The sequence below is a fragment of the Nycticebus coucang genome, chromosome 21 (assembly GCF_027406575.1).
Source record: "Nycticebus coucang isolate mNycCou1 chromosome 21, mNycCou1.pri, whole genome shotgun sequence".
NCBI classification, from domain to species: Eukaryota; Metazoa; Chordata; class Mammalia; order Primates; family Lorisidae; genus Nycticebus; species Nycticebus coucang.
Window position 1 is genome coordinate 64132910 of NC_069800.1, and position 26645 is coordinate 64159554.

The following is a 26645-nucleotide window of genomic DNA, read 5'->3' on the forward strand; positions in this document are numbered from 1 at the left end:
GGCGAATACATGTGGAGGGGCCCCCGTGCCTCACCCAGGGCCTGCCTGCCTGTCTGTCACGGGTGTCCTGTTGAATGGTGCATAGAGATACTGCCTTGCTGGGGAATCCCACCTCCCACGGGGGCCGCCCGCGTCTCATAGTGACTCAAGCCTGGTTGTAGGGCAGGATCAGTATTCCCAGGAAGGAGCCTCCCAAAATAGCTGCAGTGTCCCCTGTGGGTGTAGAGCTGTCTGTTCTCAGCTGCGGCTTCTCTCTCCTGGAAGGCTTTCTGCCTTGTTTGGAAGGAATCGCTTCCCAATTCCTGCTCCACACTCGGGTGACTTTACAGGTTGCTGTAATGCACCTCTGCGGTGATGTTGGTGCTGGGAGGAGATAGGGATTGGGGGTAGGCATCTAGTGGGGAGCTGCAAGCGCACTGCTCCTGACCCTGTGTCCTTCCCTGAACAGAACACCTGTTTCTTCCCCTCCCCTAAGTCATCTGCGGCCCCCGTTGCTGTGGTTGTCCCGAGCAGAGAGCAATGTGGAAACCACCATTGTGTAAGGGCCCAGCCGTGTCCTGGTGCCTCCGTGCTGTCCCCTGGAGTCCTTACAACAAGCCTGAGAGGGGGGACTAGTGTCATTCCACACCAATAATGGGTGTCTGGGGGGACTTTCTCTCTTGCCTATTTGGGAGAAAAAAACAGATCAGATGGTGTGACCTGCAGTGCCCCACAGCAGGAGCTCCTGATGACTTACGTTGAAGTCACGCCCCCTGGTCTGCACGGAGGGCCTGGCTACCTAAGAGCCTTTCTACACTGGGGACTGAGGATGGGGGGGGCAGCTAGGGGCCCCTCAGGAAGCTGCGAGTCCAGAAAAAGAGATGGGAACCCACCAATAACCCCAGGCTGAGGCCATCAGCTCCCAGGAGATACGGGCTTTGGGCATGGAAAGGTGGGAGAGGGGGTGATGCCAAATAGAGAAGGCTCTGGAAGATGAGAGCACTTTAACTGAGTCTGGGTGGGGGGACGGGAGTAGACAATGTGCTGGGGAGGTCACTGCAGGCAGAGGACGAGAGCTGGACCAAGGCAGGGAGGTGGCACCCTGTGGAAAGTTGACGTGGCATGGGCATCATTGCCAGTGCAGGTCCACATGAATTTCTCGAGTCCCTCCAGACAGCTGAGGGGTGGGAGGTGAGGAAGGAGCCTCAAGGAAGTTAGGGGCTGAGCCAGCAGCACAGTCAAAGTTGGCAGCACTTCGCGCGGGGTCCTGCAGCTGCGGCGACTGGGCTGCACCTGCGGTGCGACGGCTCGGCGCCTAGACCCTTGTCTCACAGGGTTTCCAGGCTTCTTCCTCAGCCCTCTGGTTAGGATGGCAGTTTGGGGCTTGTTTGCATTCCCAGCAGAGAGCTCATCACCCTGCACGATGTGAGTGGCTGGGACAGCTTCTAACGGCTTTTGGTCCATCAGCTGTGTGGCCCCCGTGTCCTCAGCTCAGGAGCCTGGGCCTCCCCCTCCAGGATGGGCCCATTAACCGTTCCTTCTCGTAAGCGCAAACCTGGAGCAGGGGTGGTGATGGGAGCTTTCTGTAGGGTGAGGATGCCAATGATGTTTGCAATTCCCATGACTCGGCTTCCCCCCTGGCAGGTGAGAGGTGGCTCAGTGGTCAGACAGGACAGGAACAGAATATAGATTCGAGATTCACAGGCCGAGCCAAGACTTTGAGCCTCCTTACCTCAGGAGAGACGCGCCACCCGGCTGTGGTTCCCAGGCTGCTGCCTCACATGAACCCCGCTGCAGGCCAGGGCAGAGTGGGCACAGAGCTGGGTGTGCAGCCACTGGCTCACCCAGGAGTGGCTCCCAGTGCGGCCCCACATGCCAGCTCTTCCACCAGCCACATGGCTGCCATTCCACTCCTCGCTCCTGAGGCAAGTCTGGCCCACATCACCACCCCTCCTCCTTCAGCTCTTGGTCCCCATCTCAGGGTCTCCGTAAGCCCTGGGCAGGTCTGCTGAGTGTGCCCCAGAAGGAGGAGAGGCTCTGGGGGCAGCAGCTCTCCCTGGCCTTGGCCATGAGGCAGTGGAACCTTGCCACTTTCCTGGATTCACCCAGGCTTAGGCGGAGCCCTGGACAGCAGACCTGAGCATGTCCACCCCAGATGGAGCGCCCACAGCTCACTGAGACTGTGTATCACCTCAGCCTTCACGACCTCCTCCTGGGAGCTGGTGGTGCTGTCCTGTTGCACCCGCCGTGAACGGAATTATAGAGAAACACAGCACACGGAGTTCAGATTAAGCATGGGTCCTTTATTAGGCCAGCAAGTCAAGAGAAGGCTCACGCCACAAAGTCTCTTGACCACCTTGAAACGGGGTGCAAGGTTTTTAGATGGAACTTCGAACGGGGGGGTGGGAAGCCTCCGCATAAGCAGACTTGTACAGAAGCTGATATCTGCAAGGTTAGAACTATGGGGAGTGGTCTTACAGGTCTAAAGACTGCTCACAGACCAGACTTATAACAGGATTGTGCTTTCCACAAGATTTTTTTTAGTTGTCACAGGATTCTGCAGCTCTCAGCTAAATTTCCATCCTTTTTTTGCAGGGTCGCTGCTTGCTCAAGGGGCTATTTTGGTTTCAAAGAGGGTGGGGTGGGTTGGCAAACCCTTAACAAAATGGAGTAAGTCTGGTTCACTTGCTCAAAATGGATGGCATTTGGGCATCACAGTCCGAGTTTCCAGGTGGTAGAGTTAGAGCTCAGGGAAGGGCAGCCCATGCCAGCCCCTCGGCTGCCAGGGAGCAAAAGTCAGCCACCAGTCCCTCTGTCCCTGAGGAGGACAGCCCAGGACATTTTATAAGACAGACAAAACCTCACCTTCCATCCTAGTCCTTGTACAGCTTTGAACGTTTCCTCCTGGTTCCTGAGCCAGTGTTTTGCATGAGCCAGAGTTTGCAGTCTGATGTGGTCCCCCTTCCTGTGATGTCAGGAGCTCACCTCCATGTCCCCACCTTGTGGAGAGGCTCACTGGGCATGAAGAGCACCCTTGGAGAAAGCTGGTGGTACCCTGCAGTTCATACCGCGGCCTGAGCAGAAAGGCTGTGCTGCAGCCAGGCTGGCATTCAGGGACTGTGTGTGGAAAGAGTTGTCTGTGCGAGTGCTCTCCCTGCCGTGGGCCTGACACTGAGAGAGCATCTGACGGTGGCGTGGTCAATGGAGGAGGATGTGAGTGTCTGCTGGAGGAGGATGTAGTGTCTGCTGGAGGAGAGTGTGTGTCTGATGGAGGAGGACGTGAGTGTCTGATGAGGAGGATGTAGTGTCTACTGGAGGAGGACGTGAGTGTCTGCTGGAGGAGGACGTGAGTGTCTGATGAGGAGGATGTGAGTGTCTGATGGAGGAGGACGTGAGTGTCTGATGAGGAGGATGTGAGTGTCTGATGGAGGAGGACGTGAGTGTCTGCTGGAGGAGAGTGTGTGTGTCTGCTGGAGGAGGATGTGAGTGTCTGCTGAAGGAGGATGTGTGCGTCTGATGGAGGAGGACGTGAGTGTCTGCTGGAGGAGGATGTGAGTGTCTGCTGGAGGAGGATGTGAGTGTCTGCTGAAGGAGGATGTGTGCGTCTGATGGAGGAGGACGTGAGTGTCTGCTGGAGGAGGATGTGTGCGTCTGATGGAGGAGGACGTGAGTGTCTGCTGGAGGAGGATGTGAGTGTCTGATGGAGGAGGACGTGTGCGTCTGATGGAGGAAGACGTGAGTATCTGCTGGAGGAGGATGTGAGTGTCTGCTGGAGGAGGATGTGAGTGTCTGCTGGAGGAGGATGTGAGTGTCTGATTGAGGAGACGTGAGTGTCTGCTGGAGGAGGACGTGAGTGTCTGATTGAGGAGGACGTGAGTGTCTGCTGGAGGAGGATGTGAGTGTCTGCTGGAGGAGGATGTGAGTGATGGAGGAGGACGTGAGTGTCTGCTGGACGAGGATGTGAGTGTCTGCTGGAGGAGGATGTGAGTGTCTGCTGGAGGAGGATGTGTGCGTCTGATGGAGGAGGACGTGAGTGTCTGCTGGAGGAGGATGTGAGTGTCTGATTGAGGAGGATGTGAGTGTCTGCTGGAGGAGGATGTGAGTGTCTGCTGGAGGAGGATGTGAGTGATGGAGGAGGACGTGAGTGTCTGCTGGACGAGGATGTGAGTGTCTGCTGGAGGAGGATGTGAGTGTCTGCTGGAGGAGGATGTGTGCGTCTGATGGAGGAGGACGTGAGTGTCTGCTGGAGGAGGATGTGAGTGTCTGATTGAGGAGGATGTGAGTGTCTGCTGGAGGAGGATGTGAGTGTCTGATGGAGGAGGATGTGAGTGTCTGCTGGAGGAGAGTGTGTGTGTCTGATGGAGGAGGACATGAGTGTCTGCTGGAGGAGAGTGTGTGTGTCTGATGGAGGAGGACATGAGTGTCTGCTGGAGGAGAGTGTGTATGTCTGATGGAGGAGGACATGAGTATCTGCTGGAGGAGGATGTGAGTGTCTGATGGAGGAGGATGTGTGTGTCTGCTGGAGGAGAGTGTGTGTGTCTGATGGAGGAGGACGTGAGTGTCTGATAAAGGAGAGTGTGTGTGTCTGATGAGAGACACTGAGTGCCAGGTGGAGGGGTGTGAGATGTCAGGGTTGGTGTACAGACGGTGACTGCTGCAGACCTCCTCTGTGGAGCTGGAAGTCCCTGTGGGGTTACTTGCCTGGCTGGGGCTTATGTCTGACAGCTCCCCACAACCCCCAGGGCCCCCACAATAGCATACATACCCCTTTTCTAGGTGTGCAATCTCAGAATCTTTGGCTCCTAAGTTCCCAGGGCCTGTTCAGCCCCTTCATGGTCCCAGCCCAGCATGATCCTCCCCACCTCTCTCATGTGCACAAGCAGGAACCAGGCGGGAAGACGGGCAGACGCGCCTCTCTGTCCCTGGTGTTTCTTTTCTTGGTGTCGCTCCCACACCCACGCGGTGCTGTGATTAGCTGCACGTGCGGGGGAAGAGTCAGAAATAGACCGTGCTTCCCCAGCTCCAGGCAGCACCAACATGTCACTGGTGGCGCCATTTCTGAATCAGAAGACAGGAGCAGCTGCGAAGGGTGGGAGAGCTGGGGACTCCCTTCAGATTTCTGGGCCCCACCCACTTCACCCTTATGCACAGCCTGTGGCTTGCTCAGGTTTCCAAGGCCAACTCTGCGGGCTGTGCTTCTCAGCACCTTCTCCTGGTCCTCCCAGCACACGATGCTCTAGCTGCCTAGCACCCCCCTCCTCGCACACTTCACCTGTTCTGGGCCTGGGGGTCCACTCGCACAAGGCCTTATGGCTAGTCGGAGGGATGGGGTGGCTCCTTCAATCCCACTACCCTTTTCCTGGCTATGGTTCTGCCCCCAAAATGTCCAGGTCCAAGCTGGCCAGAGTGGCCGTGTGTATCATCAGCAGGCCGTAGGGTGTAGGCACCAGCTTAGGACACGTGCCCTGGTCTTGCCCAGCTCATTCCAGCTGCTGCTTCTGAGTCCCCTCCGCTGCCTCTGGAACCAGCTGTGGGGTCTGATTCCAGTAGCTCCCAGTCACTTTTGCCTCTGAGCCTGGAGGGTTTCTTCTATAAAGCACGTCTGATAATTGTCTGCCCATGACATCAAAATCGTTGATGCTCTTTCCTTAAGAGGCCCTACCTTTTTCAGGATTGAGCTGAGCTTCTGGTGGCAGGTGGATGAAATAGGATCTTTTATTATTTTTTTTTTTTTTTAGGGTAAGATGTGTTCACTTGGAATTTTCAGTGTCTTTGTTGTAGAGCCAATGTCTTTCCCAAGTCCTGAGCATTTCACAGGCCTACAGCCACTCCCAGGCCAGTGGATGAGGATCTGAGCAGGTCCGTGTCCCTCAGTAGGTTAGGATTTGGCTCTTTCCTTCCTTAGACAACACTCTGGAGAGTCCCCGGAGTGTTTCTGCATGCATCCAGTCCTGGTACACTCTTATCCCATCTTGCCTGGATGGCTTCAAACCCCTCAGTGCCTTTTCGGGGCTCCTGGGGTAGATCACACTCCTCAGTAGGGACGTCAGGCTGTGCGGGTCCCACCCTGTGCAGCTCCCCAGCCTCCATTTCCCTCTGTGCAGTCTGAATGCCACTAGGAGTATCCTGTCCCACCTCAGGACCTTTGCATGTGCTCCCCTCTGCTTCAGTGATGAGTGACCCCCACTCATCTGCCAGATCTCAAGGTTAGCCCACCTGCCCGGGCGGGAGAGAGTCTAAACTGGAACTCCAGCCTGGCTTGTTGGATTTGTGGGACCAGCCTCCCCCCCGCCCCCAGCCTACTTAGCCCCCGTCCTTGGCGATTGGAGGTCCTCTTGTTCAACCCCATCCGCTGGTCAGAACCACACAGAGAAGGGCTTGGGTGGGGCCGGCAGTGCTGTCTGGGGCTCAGCATCTCCCCTCCAGTGTGAGATCCTGGAACTCTCTGGGTAGAGAGGTGAGTCAGAGGCAGGCCAGTGGGGTCCTGGCCTGGGTATACATTTTCTCTGCTCATAGCCTTGAACCTGTGGGGCAGAGGTACCCTGGGGGCCATCCACGGCCTTACCGCCTGGTGACACTTCTCTGCTCACAGCCTTGAACCTATGGGCAGAGGTGCCCTGGGGGCTGTCCATGGCCTTACCTCCTGGTGACACTTAAGGAAAAGCCTAGCAGCCAGAAGAGACCCTGCAGGGAGTGGTAGGGCCACCATACCTGTCCTTGTGCCATGGGTAAGTGCCATAGATTTGGTGTTTTGATGTCTATGTGTCCCTGAGATGTATGAATTGGATGAAATGCCTTTTTTGGGAGTGTGGTCCCTGACCAGCTGATAGCCCACATGCTGGGTTTTCATGAGATATTACTATATCCCAAGCAAGGACTGTCACAGCACTTTAGAGTTATTATCTCATTCAACTCTCACAGCTCTGCAGGTCTATGTTAGTTTTTAATTTAGATGAGAAAGATGGTCTCCAACAACGACAACAAAAAAATGTAAGCCTTGCTGGGGGCCTTGCTGATGAACACAGCCTCCCTGGGGAGATTCGGGCACCTGTCAGCTGTCCCTCTGGGTGGCCCTGGTGGCCAGCTGCAGTCATGAGGAGCCTACCACGTGGCCACCTCAGGCCAGGCTCTGCCAGTGAGTGTGTCCACAGGTGTGGGTGTGTCTGCTGGACATTCAGGATGGACCGGCAGAGACCAGGGCTGGAGAAGTCAGTGTGTGAAAGGCTGGGCTCAGAGTGAAGGGTTTAATTTAGTTTAATTGTGTAGAATATGGTGTAGCCCAAGACCTAGAGCTGCTGGTTGGGGAAGGGAAGGAATAGTCATCTCTCAGGCCAAGGGAGCACAGGCAGATACAAGGAGGTGAAGGTGGCCCCACACAGCCCCATCTACCTCCCTCTGCCTCCCTCCATTCACACCTAGCACTGGGGAGGTGGCCTGACCGGCAGCCTCATTCTCGGTGGCATCTGTGTACTTCCCATGATCCTCTCTCGTTCCTGGCCAGAGGAGATCATGAAGGAAGTGCGGTGTCACGGGGAAAGGTCACAGCCACCTGTACCTGCCAGGTCCAGTGGCATTCTGTTTCTATTGCTCTGACAGTGCCCGGGGCTCCTCCCCAATCTCTACCCTCTGAGCCCTTCTGTGTCCAGGTTGGAGCCCTGTGGTCCAGCCTGTCACTGCTTCTCTTGATGGCCTGGCCCCTCGTTGCTCAGGCCTGGCCGGTGGCAGACTCTCTTGTTGTTTCCATCTTACAGAGGCTCAGAGATATCAAGGAGTGAACTAATTCAAACACGGTGCCAGGTGCGGTGACTCATACCTGTAATCCTAGCATTCTGCGGGGCCAAGGTGGGTGGATTGCTTGAGCTCAGGAGTTCGAGACTATCCTGAAAAAGAATAAGACCCCATCTCTACTAAAAATAGAAAAAAAAAAAAAAAAAAAAACAAACCTTACCTGGGTGTGGTGACAGGTGCCTGTAGTCCCAGTCACTTAGGAGGCTGAGGCGGGAGCGTTGCTTGAACCCAGGAGATTGAGGTTGCTGTAAGCTAGGCTGGTGCCATGGCACTCTACCCAGGGTGACAGAGTGAGACTCTGTCTCGAAAAAAAATAAAGCCAAATCCTAGCTCAGGTCTTTGGATGCCAGTGTTAATCCACCCTTCCTAGTTTTGGGGGCAATTTTTAAATGCCTCTGTATAATTCCACAGGTATTTGTTGAGAATCTAAAAACAGCAGCCATAATAATGGTGATGATCACAGCAAAGGCCGTGCTCCTGTTTACTGTGAGGTCAGGTCACTACAGAGCTGGCCTTGAACTAACAATTTTTCATAAATTATTTCATATGCACAACACCCCTAGGAAGGAACGAAACTAACCTCAGGGGCTTGACAGAGAAGGGTCTGTGGCTTACCCAAAGCCATAGGGTGGTCAGTGCTGGAGCTAGGATGTGAACTTGGCCAGCACTGACCACTGTGAGGTCCTAGAAAAGCCTGTAGATTGCCTCCGTGCACCGGTGGCTGGGCCTCCGTGCAGTAGGACTGGGCTCAGAGGAACACTGAGGAAGAGGCAGAGATTGGGCAGGTGTTCCCAGGCCCAGCTGCTGCACTGAGCTTCCTGTGCAAGTGGAGCTGGGCTGTGGCACGTGGGAGGCAGAAGGCCCCTGCCATGTGAGGACACAGGTGGGAAGGGGCAGTGGGGCCGTCCAGGGAACAAAGTCCTGCTTGGATTGTTTTTCTGAAGAATGAATTTGCTCGTAAGTGGCAGAGAAAAAGGGTGACTTGAAGGCACCCAACACAACATCTGGAAAGGTTTCTGGATATACAGATTTAATACGCCCTTGAGATGATGCTGATTTCTTGAGAAATCACCGTATTCCAACCACGCACTCCCGCACATTGGCCCACTCAGTCCCCACAGCTCTGCAGATCTGTTTCATCTCACGCTAGGTGAGAAGGCAAGCCTCTGAGAAGTCACTTTGCTCATGGACACACAGCTGGGAAATGGCACGTCTCAAACTTGAGTCTCAAACGTTTGTCCAAAGCCTGTGTGTGCCTTTATGTTGCACCACACCCCCAGTTCTTTGGCCGGGACCCTCTGTTCTAGGCGTAGGCTTGGGGGGAGCCTCAACTTCCAGGGAAAGGGGTAGGAAAGTGCAGCTGTCCAAAGGCAGTAGAGCGGACGTGCCCTCCCTGCTCAAGAGCCTGCGCTGGCTCCCCAGCACTTGCAGGGTACAGGGCTACAGGCTGAGGCCCGCGCAGGTGGCGTGCCCTCCGAGGCCCTGCGGGCTTTAGCTTCCAGTCCCTATCGCTCCTGCCACATCCGCCTGTCCCCTCTCATCACCGGGACCGCTTTAATCACCTGCTTCCTTCTCCGTGACCCTGCACATGCTGCTCACCCCGGTGGATTCTGCACAATTCCCTGAAAGTTTCTGCTTCCTTGATGCCTTCTGTGGTGACCTTCCCTTCATCTTCAAGCCCAGCTAGCGTGTGAGCCATTAAGAGAAACTGTGTCTAGAGAGGTGTAATCTTCCCATGGCTGGCTCCTTTCAGAAATGTCCCTCCTCATCCTCTGAAACGTATCTGACCCTGCCCAGTCACTCATCCATCCATGCCCTGGTTTCATTTCCTCCAAGGCCTGTGAAATGGTTTTCTGTGTCCGCCTTTCCCTCTAGATTGAGAGCTTCCTGAGGGCAGGGAAGGCCTTCCCTGTTCAGCACCATGTCCTGGTATCCTGGGGGCTCGGGGCAGTACCTGCCACATTGTCACTGAGTGATCGGAAAAGGCCAGTCGGGGTGTTTGGACAAGGATGTGGGAGCAGCCTTCGGGGAGCTAGGTTTTGCACACATGGCTCAGGGCAGACTGGGGAGCACTTTATCCCTGGATTCCAGCCAGGAGCTGTCAGGGGGCAGGGTCAAGTCTCCCCAGACTTCAAGACAAGATGTGGAAGCACCACCCACCCCTGGCAGAGACAAAGCCCGGGAGCCCAGCAGCCAGCTGCCATGTTTGAATGTGGAGGAGGGGCAGATGAGCTGGGGCCGCCCTGGGCTTTGTGCTGGGACAGGGATTAAAAAGGAGAGACAAAGACTTCTGTAGGCGACATCCTCGCGGGGCAGAGTATTATGCCACAAACACTGGGTGTTCAACCCTAGGCCCTGTTGTCTCTCTGTAGTGGCTACAGGGTCCGGAAGTGGGAAGGTTTCTGGCACTGACCCAAGGATAATATTGTTTTGGTTACAAAAATAATTGGAGCTTGGCATTAATTTTGGCTAATTATGCCTCCCTCTCCTGACAAGGCTTTTATGTTTGGGGGTTGTTGTTTTTTGTTTCTTACTGTTATTTTCTGGCTGTGCCCTCCGTCTCCCTCAATGAAGCAATCTGAAAAGGAAATAGTAATTTGTCTTCAATGGCACATGCAGCCTGGCTGCAGGAGGGGCCGGCGGGTGGGTGGGGGCCGAGCTCCCTCATCTGCTCTCCCTGAGGAGATTCCGCCTCTATTCTGAGCGGGAGCTGAGCTGAGCTGAGCACCCTGACAAGGCGGTGGCATGGTGGACACGCCTCCTGGGCTGGGCTGGGCAGAGGAGACTCCTTCAGCAGGCGGAGAGCTGAAGGGGAGCTCGGTGCTCAGGGCTGGGGTCTCCTGTGTGACCGACAGCGGGAGCAGCGCTGGGAGCACAGATCTCACAGCATCTTCGGGACCAGAAGCCTGAAGACAGGCGGTGCCCTGCACCCCTCCCTAAGCCGGTGGGCAGGAGGAGGAATTTCCTCAATGGACCTCTGCACTGCTTAGACAGGCTGCCTGGTGCACAGTCCAGACCAGGCAAGGTTTGGGCGACAGATCGGAAAAATGGAGCCTTGCACAAGTGCAGCCGGAGCAAGGACTGCCCTGGTACTAGCTCCGTGACAAGAGGTGTCCACACCCACCTGGAGTCTGACTCGATTTTGCCGGCAAGAGGCAATCAGCAGAGGTTCACTTTCTCTCCTCCCGCTTTTTGGGAGCGATCTTTAGGGAGTGTGCCAACCACCTCTCACCCTAGCACTCCCTGGGTGGAATTTGCAGACAGCCACCATGGTGCAAAATGTAATTTTAGTGTTTTTCCGCAGACGGCTGAGCCAAAGACCGGCTGTGGAGGAGCTGGAGAGAAGGAATATCTTGAAACGTAAGTAGCTGCTGAGTCCTCCTGGGGTTTTCCCGCACGTGTGCTGAGGCCGTGAGGAGCCCCAGCTCTCGTAACCCAGCCCATCTCTGCAGACTGAGTGCGCCCGCTCCCGGTAACTCTGAGCAGCTCAGGATTTCTAAAAGCAATCCCCTGAGAGAAAGTTCCTACATTCGAACCATTCCTTTTAAAAGTTCCCCTCCTAGCATAAAGACCTTCCTGTTTCTAGGGTCATTTAGTCCTGTAGATTGAAGGGAAAGGGATCATCACCCATGCGGCATGTTGGGTCTCAAGCAGATTTTCTTGCAAGTTTTACATGGGAGATCCTAATGGCCACCGAGATCACAGGCGAGGCGTGGATGGTGGTGTAAATTCTAACCGAGGACACGCCCTTTGATTCTTACGCTCAGGAGGAATGAAGCAGTCAGGGCAAGGAAACAGTGAAACCTCGGGAAACTTACCTGTGGCTCCACGGGTGAGATTCCAGCACCCAGGGCCCCTCTGGGCCCAGCCCCACCTTGAGCTTCCCTAGCTGGGCTCAAGGTGGTCGTGGGTGCTGCACGGGGGTGTTCCTGAGTAACCTCTGGGGTATAGAGTGTAGAGAGCAATAGTCCATCCCACTGAAGTCACTTCAAAAGCGCTTCTCAGTTCTCTATCTGGTCAGTTTCAGTTTTTAAAACTTTTTTTTTCCTACGTAAAGTGTCTTCTAAGGGTCTGGATTTTTAAAACTTCCTTCCTTCCTTCCTTCTTCCCTCCCTCCCTCCCTCCCTCCCTCCCTTCCTTCCTTCCTTCCTTCTCTTGCTTTCTTGTTTTCTCCTCTTTACATGGTGAACACTGCAGACCTTCTTTGAGTCTGGTTTACAGTGACCATCTCTGCACCAGGTTGTGGATTGTCCAGGCCGCCTTTTCATTAGAAGGCAGACCACAAACGCCCTCGCTGGTCTGACCGCTGGATTCTGACTGATTCTGTCTGCTTCCTTTGCTCAATACCTTCATTAACTGCCTAAAACAACTCCCTCCCTTATAGATTATTGAAAATATTTAACCCCCAGATGAAGAATCCTCATTTAACCTTTTCACCCTAAGGTATGCTGACATAACTATGTTATGTCAACTCGGCCATGTCAGCGTGAGGGAGGATTTATAGACGAGCCTTTCACTGATACCATCCTGCAGTAGGAAGACAGAAAAACCAAGCTGTGTCAGTTACCAGATACTTGAATTTTTAAAAATTGTGTCCTAGAAAGCGTACAAGTCATAGATGCCACCAACAGTAGCAGTCGAGACTTGAACCAGGCAAGTTGAAGACTGGGTAGCACCAGGTCCACCACGGCGCAGAGACCTGCGCCGTCCGGGAGCCAGCCCTTCCCTCAGTAGTAGCCTCTCCGCTCCTGCTACGGGCAGCCAGGTCCTTCTACCAGTGAGCACTTCTACTTGTGATTTTTTTTTTTTTACAAATAAATGTCAAAGCCTTAAAAATAGAACCATCTTTTGGTGAATGGAGAGCTGGCAAGTGGACGACAGGGACTTATTGTACTTTACCTTCCGTGCACAAAAGGGAAGACGGACTTCCTCTGCTGTGGCCATGGTGAACCTGCCGTAGACTCTGCGTCACCAGTGAGCCACAGGCTTTTCCTTAGCGCAGAAGCCTTCCCAAGGGTCCTGAGTGGGAGGGCCTGAGAGTGTCACTCCTGGGTTTGTGGTGGGTGTTCGGTGTGTTTTGTTTTGTTCTGGGGGGTGAGAATAGGGAGGCTATGTGTATCTCAGTGTAGAACGTCCCACTCCTAGGCCCTTGACACACAGGACCTCACTTTTCCTCTTCTGACCAACTCCTAGTCATCACTGTGTGTGCGTCCCTTCAGAGGGGAACTCCTGACCAATTGCAGTCACATCTAAGAAGCCTCAGAACTCTGCCTGAGGTCAGACGGATATCACAGCAGACATGGGGCCCCTTTTCTACGTGATGGTGATAAAAATAATTCTTTCTTTGGCCAGATCTGTGCCACACGTTACAACCAGTGCTTAGTGTTTGTTTCCTGGCTTAATTATTAGAATAGATTTGTGAGGTTTGTGCCCCTTTCCCCTTTTTACTAGTGAAGAAGCTAAGCTTCGGCAAGGCGGCAGGATTTTTTAACCAATGAACATTGGCAAGAGGCTTGAGCTGAAGTTCAACGTCAGGTTTGCCTAACTCCCTGCCCACGTTCAGCCCGTGCATTAGAAGCAGCAGTACGTTGTGGATGGTTATGGAGACTCATGTCTAAGTGTCCATGTACACTCAGGTATAACTGCTGGAGCTATTTCCAGAAAATAGGGCTACAGAGGTCCTGATTATTGATCCCTTGTTTTGCGTGAGGCACAGAGTCTCCTCAGTCTGGAGATAAGCGGTCCATAAACACATTATTCAGGGGAGCTCAGAGGGGTGCAGCTTACAGGCTTAGGCTGTCAGGATGGGCTTTGTGGAGGTGTCTGCCAGGGTGTGGAGCACAGAGAAGCACTCTGGCAGCCCCTTTCCAAGATCACCTCTCCAAAGACCCTGCTATGCTTACATGACCTGGGTGGTAATGATGGTGTCTTCCCAATATACAAAACAAAGATCTGAGTCTGCTTTAGTCTTTCCACATCTGGCACCTGTGGGATACTTCACATTTTTTTTTCTAATTGTGTTATCAGCTTCCTTTCGTATAGCTTAGAAGTCTGATTTCTTCTGATTTATCACTTGGATAAACAATGAAGCATATATCAGAGTTTCATTTCCTTTCAAAAAACACCCCAATCTGAGATGACTCCTTTTAAACCAGTGGTTCTCAACCTTCCTAATGCTGCAGCCCTTTAATACAGTTCCTGTGGGTTGCGACCCACAGGTTGACAACTGCTGTTTTAAACAGTTACCAAAAAGCACAATGGCTAATATGTTAAACATCCATATACACAATCCCCCACATGGACAAATGTTCCACGTGTATTTTTAAATAACATAACTTCATATTATCTGCCTTTAACTGCAAGTAGCGGGTGTCCCTTTCCACTACCTGGCCATGTGTCCAGGAGTGTTCATTATTAAGCTCTCCTTCCCAGCAGCAGAGCTCTGCTCAGGTTGGGAACCGGAGGCTTTATTTAGCTACAGAAAGCACCAGAAATAGGACAGCCACTATCTTGTATCCCAGGGTAAGGCTTATATTTTTACTATATCTCAGCACTCGGCTCTATTTTTAGCTTCTGAGTGTAGGTGTGAGCACAGCTTGAATGTTAATAGTCACAACTCACTAAGCAAAGACAGTTTCAGTGAGAGACTAGGGCTCCTTTAAAAGGCTCTGTCACATAAAAGTATTCACGCTTCATCAATGGAGAATCATAGACAGGTTCAGATTTGAAATATACCCTGAAAATATAAATCTTAGGTAACCTGGAACCTGACGAGGGTTTCCCATACCTTCTGTTGGTTGGCTAAAAATGGAAAAAACAAAAACACAAGCAGTGGGAGTGCTATTTATATTCAAATGCTTTCATACATTTATTTGCTTAGTCTACTACAGCGATTTTTATGTGCCATTCGTGTATTTCATATATTTAATACATGTAAATATGCAGGTAAAGATATGCAGACAGAGCAGAGAAAGATTATCAGTAAGAAAGAGGGAGGGACAGACACACCGGTGTCTATTCCCTGGAAGGAGCCAGCAGCAGTCCCTGTGATCATCTCGACAGTAGAGAGTGGCTGAGGGTGCCAGGCTGGACGACAGCAGAGCTTCACCCAGCACAAGTGTCTCTGTGTAACAGTGAAACCATGATCCCCTGGGCATCAATTGGCAAAATGGAAAAAAACTCCACAGACATGGTGATTGGAGAAAAACATCTTTAATATCCCACCTTTAGCTGCCAGAGACATGGAAATCTGGTGCGCTCTTCCCTGCTAAAGAGAAGTTGCAACCATTTTTTTTTTTCTGTTTTAATTTTCACAGAAAGGAATGATCAGACAGAGCAGGAAGAAAGAAGAGAAATCAAGCAGAGATTGACGAGAAAGGTACTATAAGCATTTTATTTCTTGAATAATAAAAGGTCAACCTAAGGAAAGCTGTGCCTGCAGCAGTTGGGAAGGGAGCACAGGCATCAGTCTGGATCACGAGTGCTGTCTTCCTGGACCATACAGCAGTGGGCACATTGGAATATTTGTTCAGCAACAATGAATTAACTCATTCAGAAAGCGTGTCTTTTGGCACCACCCAGCGCATGGCTCTGACGCTCCCTCTGGATCAGATCTGTCCACAGCTCAGCAGAGGGGGCAGAGGCAACGCAGTCCAATGACACTTCGGCTTGCTTCCGGTGGAAGCCAGAAGTTGACTGGGCATTTTCTTAATTTGCACAATGCCTAAGAAAAGCGTACCTGGGTATCAGTGTTTTAGTTACATTTTAAACTCATCATTTTTGGTCACCTTCAGTGTGCTCCTTGACTGTAGACAATTTTATTAGCCTCAAAGGTTTGTATCTGTGACTCAACTGTTAAAATATATCATGGCCAACACAAAGAGCAATGCTGTAACTTTAACCTACTTTTAAACCCTGACCATTTCTGAATTTAAATGTTCTTCTGCTTGCCCTCCCCACTGTGCTCCAAATAATAATGAAATTCGGTTTTGCTTGAAGTTAGCAGAATGTCCCTCCTAGGCTTGACGTGTGAACAGTGGTTAGCATTATAACTGTATCAGTACTTTGAAAAAGAGCTTATCAAATCATACTTAAAAAGAAGCTACTGATGCCATACAATTTATTCTAAGTAAATCCATCAACTGTTGCTCAAGCCTGTGCTATGTAGTATTGGGGGTGTGAATCCTTCTGATAAAATGCATTGGAGGAAGAGGGATTGTAACTTAAGATTACAGTGTATAATGTAAGCCCTTCATGTCAGAGAAGGTTATATTCAGGTTATATTTCGCATTTTCAGAGTTTTGTTTTTGCTTATAGGAACATGCTATTCAGAGTACTTCAAAGAAACTGGTTTGGCGTGTGATACCTAACCATGGTGATCTTTCGTTTCAGCTAAATCAGAGACCCACTGTTGATGAATTAAGAGACAGAAAAATTCTGATACGATTCAGTGATTATGTGGAAGTAGCAAAAGCACAGGACTATGACAGGAGGGCAGACAAGCCGTGGACCAGACTGTCGGCAGCAGACAAGGTACAGAGCTGTCCATGCCGTCCATCAGGCTGGGCATTTGTTCTTGGACAATGGGAGCCATCAGCTATTTAACTTAAGGCTATGCCTTCACATAGATAGTGGCTTCACAGAGATAATTTGGGGTCAGATTGGGTAGTGGTTCTCAATTAGGGGACAGGTTTGCCCCCAGGACACTTGGCAGTATCTGGAAACATTCTTGGCTGTCACAGCCGGGGTGCTGCTTTTATCTAGCAGGCCGAGGTGGAGATGCTACCAAGCATTTCCTGATATCAGCAAGGCTGCCACGAAATAGATCAGCTGACAAGATGAAACAAAGAGAGGAGTGGAGTTGATTCAAGGGGCATTCAGCAAATCCAGAGGTTCTGGATTCTGTCCTGGACTTGTCCAGCCTGAGGGATCTCTGGGAGCCTCTTGAGGAGTCTCAACTGAACAGTTAGACAGGCAGGAAGAAAACGAGGAGGAGGGGACGCAGAGGCTCTGGATGAAGCAGAGGGAGTGGAGGCCTACAGAGCCCGGAGAGGGTGAGCTCCTGTCCTGCTCAAACGCTGTTGACGTGTAGGATTCGAGGGCAGGAGTATCTATACAGCCTTTCTTTCGTACTGTCTTGCCTCTAGTGAATTTCAGAAGCTTAAAGCCATTAGAAATGTTATAGACACATGCCAAAGAATTTGCTAACTAGTCCTCATCTTGTGTGCCAAGAATGAAGATGCGAGCTCATAAATGAACGTAGGTAGCGCTCAGCACAGAGCAGCGACACGTCAGAGCCGGACTCTTCGGGTTCTTCATGGTCAGTGTGCTCAGAGGGTCCCAGCAGCAAGAGAAGAAGAGGCGTGTCTTTGGCAGTCCGCAGACATGTCCGAGTGTGCGGGTGACACACCCTGCAATCCCTAACTCAAAGCCTTTTTACGTCTGATGTTTCGTGTCACTTGGCCCTGGAGGTTGACCGCAGAGAGAGGCACATGGTGCAAGCGGGCCGTGGGAAGTGGCGAGATGGCCAGAGGCGAGGCCTGAAGAGCTAGGGAAGGACTGTGGTGCACAGCCCGCCCATACGCTGTAACAAGTACAAGGCTGCTTTCCAAATGGCAGAAAACATAAATGGATGTGGAAGTTAGAAAAACTTCTTTCTACACTATATGACTGCAAAACCCCAAGTTTACCGAAAGCTGAACTTTACTCATTATTTGGTGTTCCTACTTCATTCAAACTCTGGGCTCGTGCTCGGTCCCTCTGTTAGGCATGCCCAGGGGAAAGAAGGCATGGTCTTGCTCCTGCAGCGCAGCAAACTAATTCATAATTCACTAAGACTTAGGGACTAATACAAGTCCTCACCAGAGCAATCAGGCAAGAGAAAGAAAGAAAAAGCATCCACACTGGAAAGGAAGAAGCAAAACTGTCCCTCTTTCCAGATGACTGGACTCTGTCAAAACACTCTGAGATCTAATGTGTAAATTCAGTAAAGTAGCAACAGTCAAAGCCAATAGTGTTCCTATACAACCATGACAATAGCTACAAAAAATAATAAAGTAACTAGGAATGGATTTCACTAAGGAGGTGAAAGACCTCTGCAAGGAAAACCACAATACACTGATGAAAGAAATTAAGGAAGACACAGCAAAACCGAAAGACATCTCAGGCTCTTGGACCAGAAGTATTACTATCATTAAGATGACCGCACTCACCAAAACAATCTATAAATTGAATACAATCCTTATTGAAATACAAACATCATTTTTCTTGGTATTTTTGTTTGTTTGTTTGTTTGCAGTTTTTGGCCGGGGCTGGGTTCAAACCTGCCACCTCCAGCATATAGGGCCGGCACCCTACTCCTTTGAGCCACAGGCGCCACCCTACAAACATCATTTTTCATAGAAATAGAAAAAATTCCCAAAGTTCATATGAAACCAAAAAAAGAGTCCAAAATCAATCCTCAGTAAAAAGAACAAAACTGGGCACATTACAATCCCAGATTTCAAAATCGATCACAGGACTACAGTCACCAGAATAGAGTGGGTTAGCATAGACAGACCAACGGGCAGAATGGAGATTCTAAAAGCGAATCCATGGATTTAGAGCCAATTGAGTTTTGACTGAGGCACCGGGGACACTCTTGTCAAGAAACGGTCCCAGGAAAAATGGCCATCCCTATGCAAAAGAATGAAAATGCCATCGCTCGGCATATACAAAAACCAACTCCAGATAAAGACTTCAACAGAAGATGAGAAACTATAAAATTTTTAGAAGAAAACAGAGGGGAAACACTTCAGGGAAGATTGGTCTAGGCAGAGATTATTTATTCCAAGGGAAATAAATGAGGCGCAGAAAGACAAGTATCACATGAAAGACAAGTATCACATGTTATTACTTAAGTGGGAGCTAGAAACCTTGCATCACGGAGGCAGAGAGCAGAGTGACAGATACCAGAGGCGGCCAATGGAGGGGAATAAAGAGAACGTGGCGAGCGGGCACAAGCACACAGTTAGAAGCGGTAAGTCTAACGTTGCAGAATAGATAGGGGACTCTGGTTACCAACAGTGTATGGTAGGTGTCAAAACAGCCAGAAGAGAGGGCTTGAATTGTTCCTAACAAGTAGAAATGATAAAGGATAGACACCCCAAATACCCTGCCCTCATCACGAGAGTCTGTGTGGTTAGCAAAATATCACATGTACCCCACAAATATTATAATAAAAAATAAGGTTTTCTTAAAGATTTCCAAACTACTGGCTGTACCCTAGCTTGGTAGGATGACTACAGTGTGTAAGATAGTCTACCTGCTGAACAAAATATTGTTTTTTTATTTACTATGTATTATAGAATAATAGAGTCAGCAGGTATTAGAAAGAGCTGTGAATGGTTATGAATCCATAACTAGTTTCCTCTATTAACTTTTTGAAAATCCATGTCCTGTTTTTAAATTTCAGGCAGCAATTCGTAAAGAATTAAACGAATACAAAAGTAATGAAATGGAGGTACACGCATCAAGCAAGCATTTGACAAGGTCAGAGTTTTGTTTGTATGTTCAGATATCATTTCATGATGCTTTTCATGGTAACATGATATTTATTTTTAAAACACATACACACAAGCCACAAAGAACTATGTATCCAGCTAAAAGAATTCAGCATTTCTTCAGAAAATTGTGGAAGAGAATCTATTTCAACTACAGATGCAGCCCCCTCCCACGGTCTCTCACGGGGCGTGGTGAAAGGTGGGGTGTGCGAGAACAGAGGTACACGGGCCAGTGGAGTGTTGAAGTAGTTAACGGATATTTAAGAAAATTAGTTTCAAAGTGATAAAAGTCATTTTCCTACATATTTAAGTCCTTTCCTCTAATATTCAGAATTCCTCCGGTTTATAGAACTTGTCAATTTGTATTTCAATACTGTGAAATTAGTCTCCACTTTTCCATATACTTTTAAAATTATTATTCACATGGTTAACACAAGCCAGTGTTCCCCTAAAGCTGAAAGAGCATATTTCCTCAGTGAATACTTACTATGTGCCGGGCACCGGTGTAGGTACTGAAAATGCCACTGAATGTGAAAAGAAACCTGCCGGGGATGGCGCCGGTGGCTCAAAGGGGTAGGGTGGCCCCATATGCCGGAGGTGGCGGGTTCAAAGCCAGCCCCGGCCCAAAATTGCAAAAATTGCAAAAAAAAGAAAAGAAAAGAAACTTGCCATCTGCACGGAGCTTCTGCTTCACTGTGAATGTATTGTCTGCTCCTCCCCTAATGTGGACCCTCCCCACCCAGGTGAATCCATTCTCTGTCCTCGCTACTACATAGAAGGGGCGACGCTGGGCTTTCTGGTGATGACAAATCAGGAAAAAATGTGCTTCTACTTACTGAGCTAGATATTCTTTATTTCCCCCCTTCTTTTCTATACCATGACCAGTCGTGAGTATTTGAGTCCTAACGGGGCTGACTGGTTGCAGCTGTCACTATGACCGCTCTCCTTTTTTGTGAAGATGTAGACGCCTCAATGCCAGACAGAAGGGAAGTCCTCATGTAGTTACTGCCTTAAACCACAATGATGGGTTCCTCTCCTTTTCCGTTTGTCACAAAGTGGCCTTTGCAATTGCTCTTTAAAAGATTTACTCTGGAATCCCACCTTACTCAGTGGATGCAGGATGAAGGTATCAAAGAGGAAGGGGAGGTTAGAAGGACGGAGAAAATGATGCAAATAACATAAATGTTTCCTCCCATGACTAACATGCTTTGAGCAAGAAATACTATAGATCATTTTATTTTTTATTTAGTTTGAATGGGTGTTACGAATGTTTGGGAATTATCTCCCGTGAGACATGCATAATTACTTTTAATGCTTATTCTGTTTTAAATAGGTATGATGACTACATAGTCTACGTATAGGAATCTCAATTGATACATCTTCTTGTATTAATCATTTTTATATATTATTAAAATGTTTACTAAAGATGTTTATTTTCTCTTATAAATTCTTGATAGTTTTCTTAGATGACAAAATTTTAAAAAGTTAGCCCAATACTTGAACACAAGAAAATAATCATCCGTTATTTATGCCATATTTTAGCACTTCATATCAAAGCCAGGACAATATTTTTAGTTGCGTAAGATTTTCTTGAGTAGATTTAACATTACTATGAACACATTACTAACTATAAAAAAAGCCTCATCATAATTTCCAATAATTTATTAACTGATTCGTTACTTCTACTGACTTAACAAACCCGTGACCTTTCTTTGTGCTCCATGGGTTTAATTAGAAGCTTTCAAATGAAGAATTCACCATGTATTTTGGGGGAACAAAACACGCCCTCTGAGACTTTCCTTTAACCAAGCCAGATCCATCCTCAGGTTTCACACCTGGGCCTTCAGAGAAGCTTTTAATAGCAGCAAGTTGATTTGTGGAAGGTTTTTGGCCATTTTATCTGTTAGAAATGTATAACCTTAAATTCTTTGTCTTTTTCATAATCTCTAGATTCCACAGGCCATAGAGATTTTCTTCTGAGAAGAATTTGTGTTTAATTTTTGATACCAACACTGAACATTCATCAGGGAACTTTCCTGAAGTTCAGCTCAAGACTCCCTGTGACTGTGAGAAGAGCAGGTCACACACACAGGTGCAATCTTGGCCACAGTTACCTGCAGGAGGAGTAACCAGAGGACACACTTCTTCTTTGTTGTCTGAGGAGTGTGAAGTGCTGGGGTCAGTTAAGACCCAAAGTAACTCTCCCCGAAGGAAACTGTTGTTTGCCTTTGGACCTTGTTTTACAGTTCTGCGGTGCAGTGGAGGACGGGCGGCAGGCGCGCGCAGGTTCACCACTTCCAGGCCTCTGATGCGAGGGACATGGGACGCAGTGTCATTCAGTATTATGTTGAAAAGACATTTTTATCCTGACCACAATTAATTTGAAAACTCTTTTAAGTTTATGTTATACAAAATAATTTACTGTATTATACTTTTTCTTATTTTATATAATGTCTAACGAAAAATACAGCTGCAACATTTTGATTCCTGTTAATTTTGCTCTTTAATTAAACGACTACCTATTGCAGGAAATTAACCCAGGCTTTACATTTTCTTGGGGTTGGGATGAGTGGTATCTTGCAACCAGGGATCTGTGAAACAAGTTAGCTTTTACTTTTGAACCATCACAAACCAAACACATGAAAGAGAACCCCAACTTTTTGCATTTTGTTTTCTAAATTTTGTTAGTGTATGTGGTTTATGCCCTGATTATATTTTTCAGGTAAATTTAAATTTATGTGTAAATTGTGCATTTAACCTAGAAATAAGTAATAACTTATAATATTTTTTGAAATGAAAATTATACCCTCTTAAGGGTATTTTTAAGTTCACACGTGTAAACATTATTAAAAACACTTATAAGAGACAAAGGTTTAGATGAGTAGAGATTAAAGAGAGACTATTTGCCCTAGCACAAAGGTGAAAATTCATCTTAGCGCAAAGGGGGAAAAAAGCTAAACGACAGATTATCCCTGAAAACTATTTTTACCTGGCTTTTGAATAGTGTGCTCAGAGAGACGAGACTTTCCTCCTACTTGTTGGCACACAGGGGGGCAGGAGCCAGTGGCTGGGAGGATGACTGTGGGACCTTGTAGAACCTACACATAAATACAAGCTCTGCACTATTCAGCAGGTGACTTATTTTTTCCCATAGCATCATCATCTCTGTCGCTCACAGTATTGCCAATGTCTGGCTGAGATAAAGGAGCACAGTGCTGGTACAGTGGCCTCAGCACATCTTAGCTGCTGTATGGCATCCTCATAGCTCACTCTAATCCAGGGTCTAATCCATGGCACACTTGAACCCATAGTTAATGTCCACTTTTAAGCAGACTTAAATAATGTTGATTAAAAAAAAGAATATACTTACTGTGCTTTGAAAGTCTTTTGAAAATAATTAATTAATGATCTTTAAACATTTTTGTGGCATACCTAAGATCCTCTCATGGCACACGGGTTGAAAGTCACTGCTCTAATTTCAAACTCCTGAGCTCAAGCAATCCTCCTGGCTCAGCCTCCCAAGTAGCTGGGATTACAGGCACCTGCCACAACATCCAGATACTTTGGTTCCTATTTTTTGTAGAGATAGGATCTTGCTCTGTTTCTCAGGTTGGTCCTGAATTCCTGGTCTCAAGCAATCCTTCCACCTTGGCCTCTCAAAGTGCTAGGAATACAGGTGTGAGCCACCATAGCTGGCCCACTGATGGCTTCTGCATAAACTACCCTATTGCTTTTCACTCCTCTGCTTCTCCAGACTGCTGATGGGGTCAGGTGCGCACAGGGACTGTTTAAGCTCTGTAGCAGCACTTCATCTGAAGGGACTTGTGATCACTCCTGGATAATAGCAGATGTACTAGGGTGGAACTATACTTTTTTTTTTATATAAGAAATTATTATTAGGGTAGAAAAATCCAAGCTCTGCCTTTTACTTCCTCTGTAATCTGTGAATCACTTGGCTTTTTGATTTATTTCTTTGTGAAATGAGGTATTTAAAACCTTTCTAATAAGGTGTCACTTATTTTCGTAAGTATTTACAATTATATTACATATATCCTATGTTATTCATAGGTTATTATTTGTGACCAATTTTTAAAAAACCTTTTTTTCTATTTTAACCTACATATTAGCAACTTCCCTTTTAAACATTTTAATTCAATTTAAAATATTGAACACTAAATTATTTAAAATAATATTTCAGTCTCTTGCACCTAGACAGATACATATACTTACCTCGAAACCAAAACAGGTAAAGTATGCTACTATTCTAGAGGCCAGCTTGGCTTCCAAAGCATAGAAGATTAATACTGCTTAGAAAAGAACCAAAGTCTATCGTTAGACATGATCTAGTAGATGGGACACGTTCAGATTTTTTGTCCAAGTAAAGACCCATAGCTAATGAATAATAGGTTAAAAAATAAGGTAAAGTACAGGATACCCAGAAGAGGGTTTAGACTGGTTCAGATTCAAAGGTTTTAAGATATTCTAAAACTAGCAGATATTTTCATTTGAATCAAAATTTTTGGCAATAGTATCTAACTTCTACCATTATAGTTTTATTAACCATAAACATTAAGCTATAAATTCCTATAAATGACATTTTGCTATTTCTCTGTAAATCAGGTATTATAAGGGTTAAGAGAAAAACTAAATCTGGGAATCAAGTATATTTACTCTACCGGCACATAACATCTCAAGTACCTCTCAAATTAGTTGGAGGAACAAAATTAAGAAGCAGTTCAGCTCTCTCACTCGCCGCCGACAACCTGCCACGCCGCGCGCACACCCTGCCGCCGCCCCGCAGAAATGCTTCGATTACCCACAGTTCTTCGCCAGATAAGACCAGTGTCCAGGGCACTGGCTCCCCATCTCACTCGGGCTTATGCCAAAGATGTAAAATTTGGTGCAGATGCCCGAGCCTTAATGCTTCAAGGTGTAGACCTTTTAGCCGATGCTGTAGCCGTTACAATGGGGCCAAAGGGAAGAACAGTGATTATTGAACAGAGTTGGGGAAGTCCCAAAGTAACAAAAGATGGTGTGACTGTTGCAAAGTCAATTGACTTAAAGGATAAATATAAAAATATTGGAGCTAAACTCGTTCAAGATGTTGCCAATAACACAAATGAAGAGGCTGGGGATGGGACCACCACTGCCACTGTGTTGGCACGGTCCATTGCCAAGGAAGGCTTCGAAAAGATTAGCAAAGGTGCTAATCCAGTGGAAATCAGGAGAGGTGTGATGTTAGCTGTTGATGCTGTCATTGCCGAACTGAAGAAGCAGTCTAAACCTGTGACAACTCCTGAAGAAATTGCTCAGGTTGCTACAATTTCTGCAAATGGAGACAAAGAAATTGGCAGCATCATTTCTGATGCAATGAAAAAGGTTGGAAGAAAAGGTGTCATCACAGTAAAGGATGGAAAAACGCTGAATGATGAATTAGAAATTATTGAAGTCATGAAATTTGATCGAGGCTATATTTCTCCATACTTTATTAACACATCAAAAGGTCAGAAATGTGAATTCCAGGATGCCTATGTTCTATTAAGTGAAAAGAAAATTTCTAGTGTTCAGTCAATTGTACCTGCTCTTGAAATTGCCAATGCTCACCGTAAGCCCTTGGTCATAATTGCTGAAGATGTTGATGGAGAAGCTCTAAGCACACTCGTTTTGAATAGGCTAAAAGTTGGTCTTCAAGTTGTAGCAGTCAAAGCTCCAGGTTTTGGTGATAATAGAAAGAACCAGCTTAAAGACATGGCTATTGCTACTGGTGGTGCAGTGTTTGGAGAAGAGGGGTTGACCCTAAATCTTGAAGATGTTCAGCCTCATGACTTAGGAAAAATTGGAGAGGTCATTGTGACCAAAGATGATACCATGCTCTTGAAAGGAAAAGGTGACAAGGCTCAAATTGAAAAACGTATTCAAGAAATTGTTGAGCAGTTGGAGATTACATCTAGTGAATATGAAAAGGAAAAACTGAATGAACGTCTGGCAAAACTTTCAGATGGAGTAGCTGTGCTGAAGGTTGGTGGAACAAGTGATGTTGAAGTAAATGAAAAGAAAGACAGAGTTACAGATGCTCTTAATGCCACAAGAGCTGCTGTTGAAGAAGGCATTGTTCTTGGAGGGGGTTGTGCTCTGCTTCGGTGCATTCCAGCCTTGGACTCATTAACTCCAGCTAATGAAGATCAAAAAATTGGTATAGAAATTATTAAAAGAACACTCAAAATTCCTGCAATGACCATCGCTAAGAATGCAGGTGTTGAAGGATCTTTGATAGTGGAGAAAATAATGCAAAGTTCTGCAGAAGTTGGTTATGATGCTATGATTGGAGATTTTGTGAATATGGTGGAAAAAGGAATCATTGATCCAACAAAGGTTGTAAGAACTGCTTTACTGGATGCCGCTGGGGTAGCTTCTCTGTTAACTACAGCAGAAGTTGTAGTCACAGAACTTCCTAAAGAAGAGAAGGACCCTGGAATGGGTGCAATGGGTGGCATGGGAGGTGGTATGGGAGGTGGCATGTTCTGATTCCTAGAATAGTGCTTTGCCATTAATGAACTGTGACAGGAAGCTAAAGACAGTGTTCCTCACCAATAACTTCAGAGAAGTCAGTTGAAGAAAGTGAAGAAAAGGCTGGCTGATGTTTAAGAAAATCACTATAACCATCAGTTACTGGTTTCAGTTGACAAATATAATGGTTTACTGCTGTCATCCATTGTCCATGCCTACAGATAATTTATTTTGTATTTTTGAATAAAAAGACATTTGTACATTCCTGATACTGGGTGCAAGAGCCATGTACCAGTGTACTGCTTTCAACTTAAATCACTGAGGCATTTTTACTACTATTCTGTTAAAATCAGAATTTGAGTGCTTGCCATCACCAGATGAAAAGTTAAGAAGCAGCCTTTCTGTGGAGAGTAAGAATAATTGTGTACAAAGTAGAGAAATATCCAATTATGTGACATCCTTTGTGTAATAAAAATTTGTTTAAAGTTAAAAAAAAAAAAAAAAAAAGAAGCAGTTCATAAACCACATGGCGGTAGTAACATACATGCATATGTATTTATATTTGCACACGTGGTATAAATTCAAAGAGAAAGTTTATATAATTAAGAGCCTTAAGACTTAGAACTTTTTGCTTTATTCAATAACACAAAGACCATATGAATTATGAGAATTATTCATTACTAGTATTCAATAATGAAGTTTTATGCAATGACTTTACAAATAATTTGTCTCTATTTTTATGAAAAGTTATTAAAGTAGCAACATTTAAATCATTTAAACGATTTTTAAAATTTTTATTGGTAATTTTGTGAAAGGAAATTAAATATAGAA

At 47.4% G+C, this 26645-nt stretch overlaps 2 protein-coding genes across 7 annotated transcripts in view; both read left to right on the forward strand.

The window, feature by feature from the left end:
- PHACTR3 (phosphatase and actin regulator 3) overlaps positions 1-21843 on the forward strand; it is a 222029-nt gene extending 200186 nt beyond the window's left edge. For all 6 annotated transcript variants that reach the window (XM_053574690.1, XM_053574689.1, XM_053574692.1 and 3 more), the window contains exons 9-13: positions 11072-11127; positions 15084-15145; positions 16159-16299; positions 19220-19296; positions 21258-21843. In XM_053574690.1, the coding sequence (XP_053430665.1) occupies positions 11072-11127; positions 15084-15145; positions 16159-16299; positions 19220-19296; positions 21258-21273 (352 nt within the window). In that variant the 3' untranslated portion in view covers positions 21274-21843. The remainder of the gene's footprint in view (positions 1-11071; positions 11128-15083; positions 15146-16158; positions 16300-19219; positions 19297-21257) is intronic.
- Positions 21844-24054: 2211 nt separating this feature from the next.
- On the forward strand, positions 24055-26083 carry LOC128573709 (60 kDa heat shock protein, mitochondrial-like). Its single transcript, XM_053574071.1, has one exon. The coding sequence runs from the start codon at positions 24111-24113 to the stop codon at positions 25830-25832; it is 1722 nt and encodes a 573-aa protein (XP_053430046.1). The 5' UTR covers positions 24055-24110; the 3' UTR covers positions 25833-26083.
- The last annotated feature ends 562 nt before the right edge of the window (positions 26084-26645 follow it).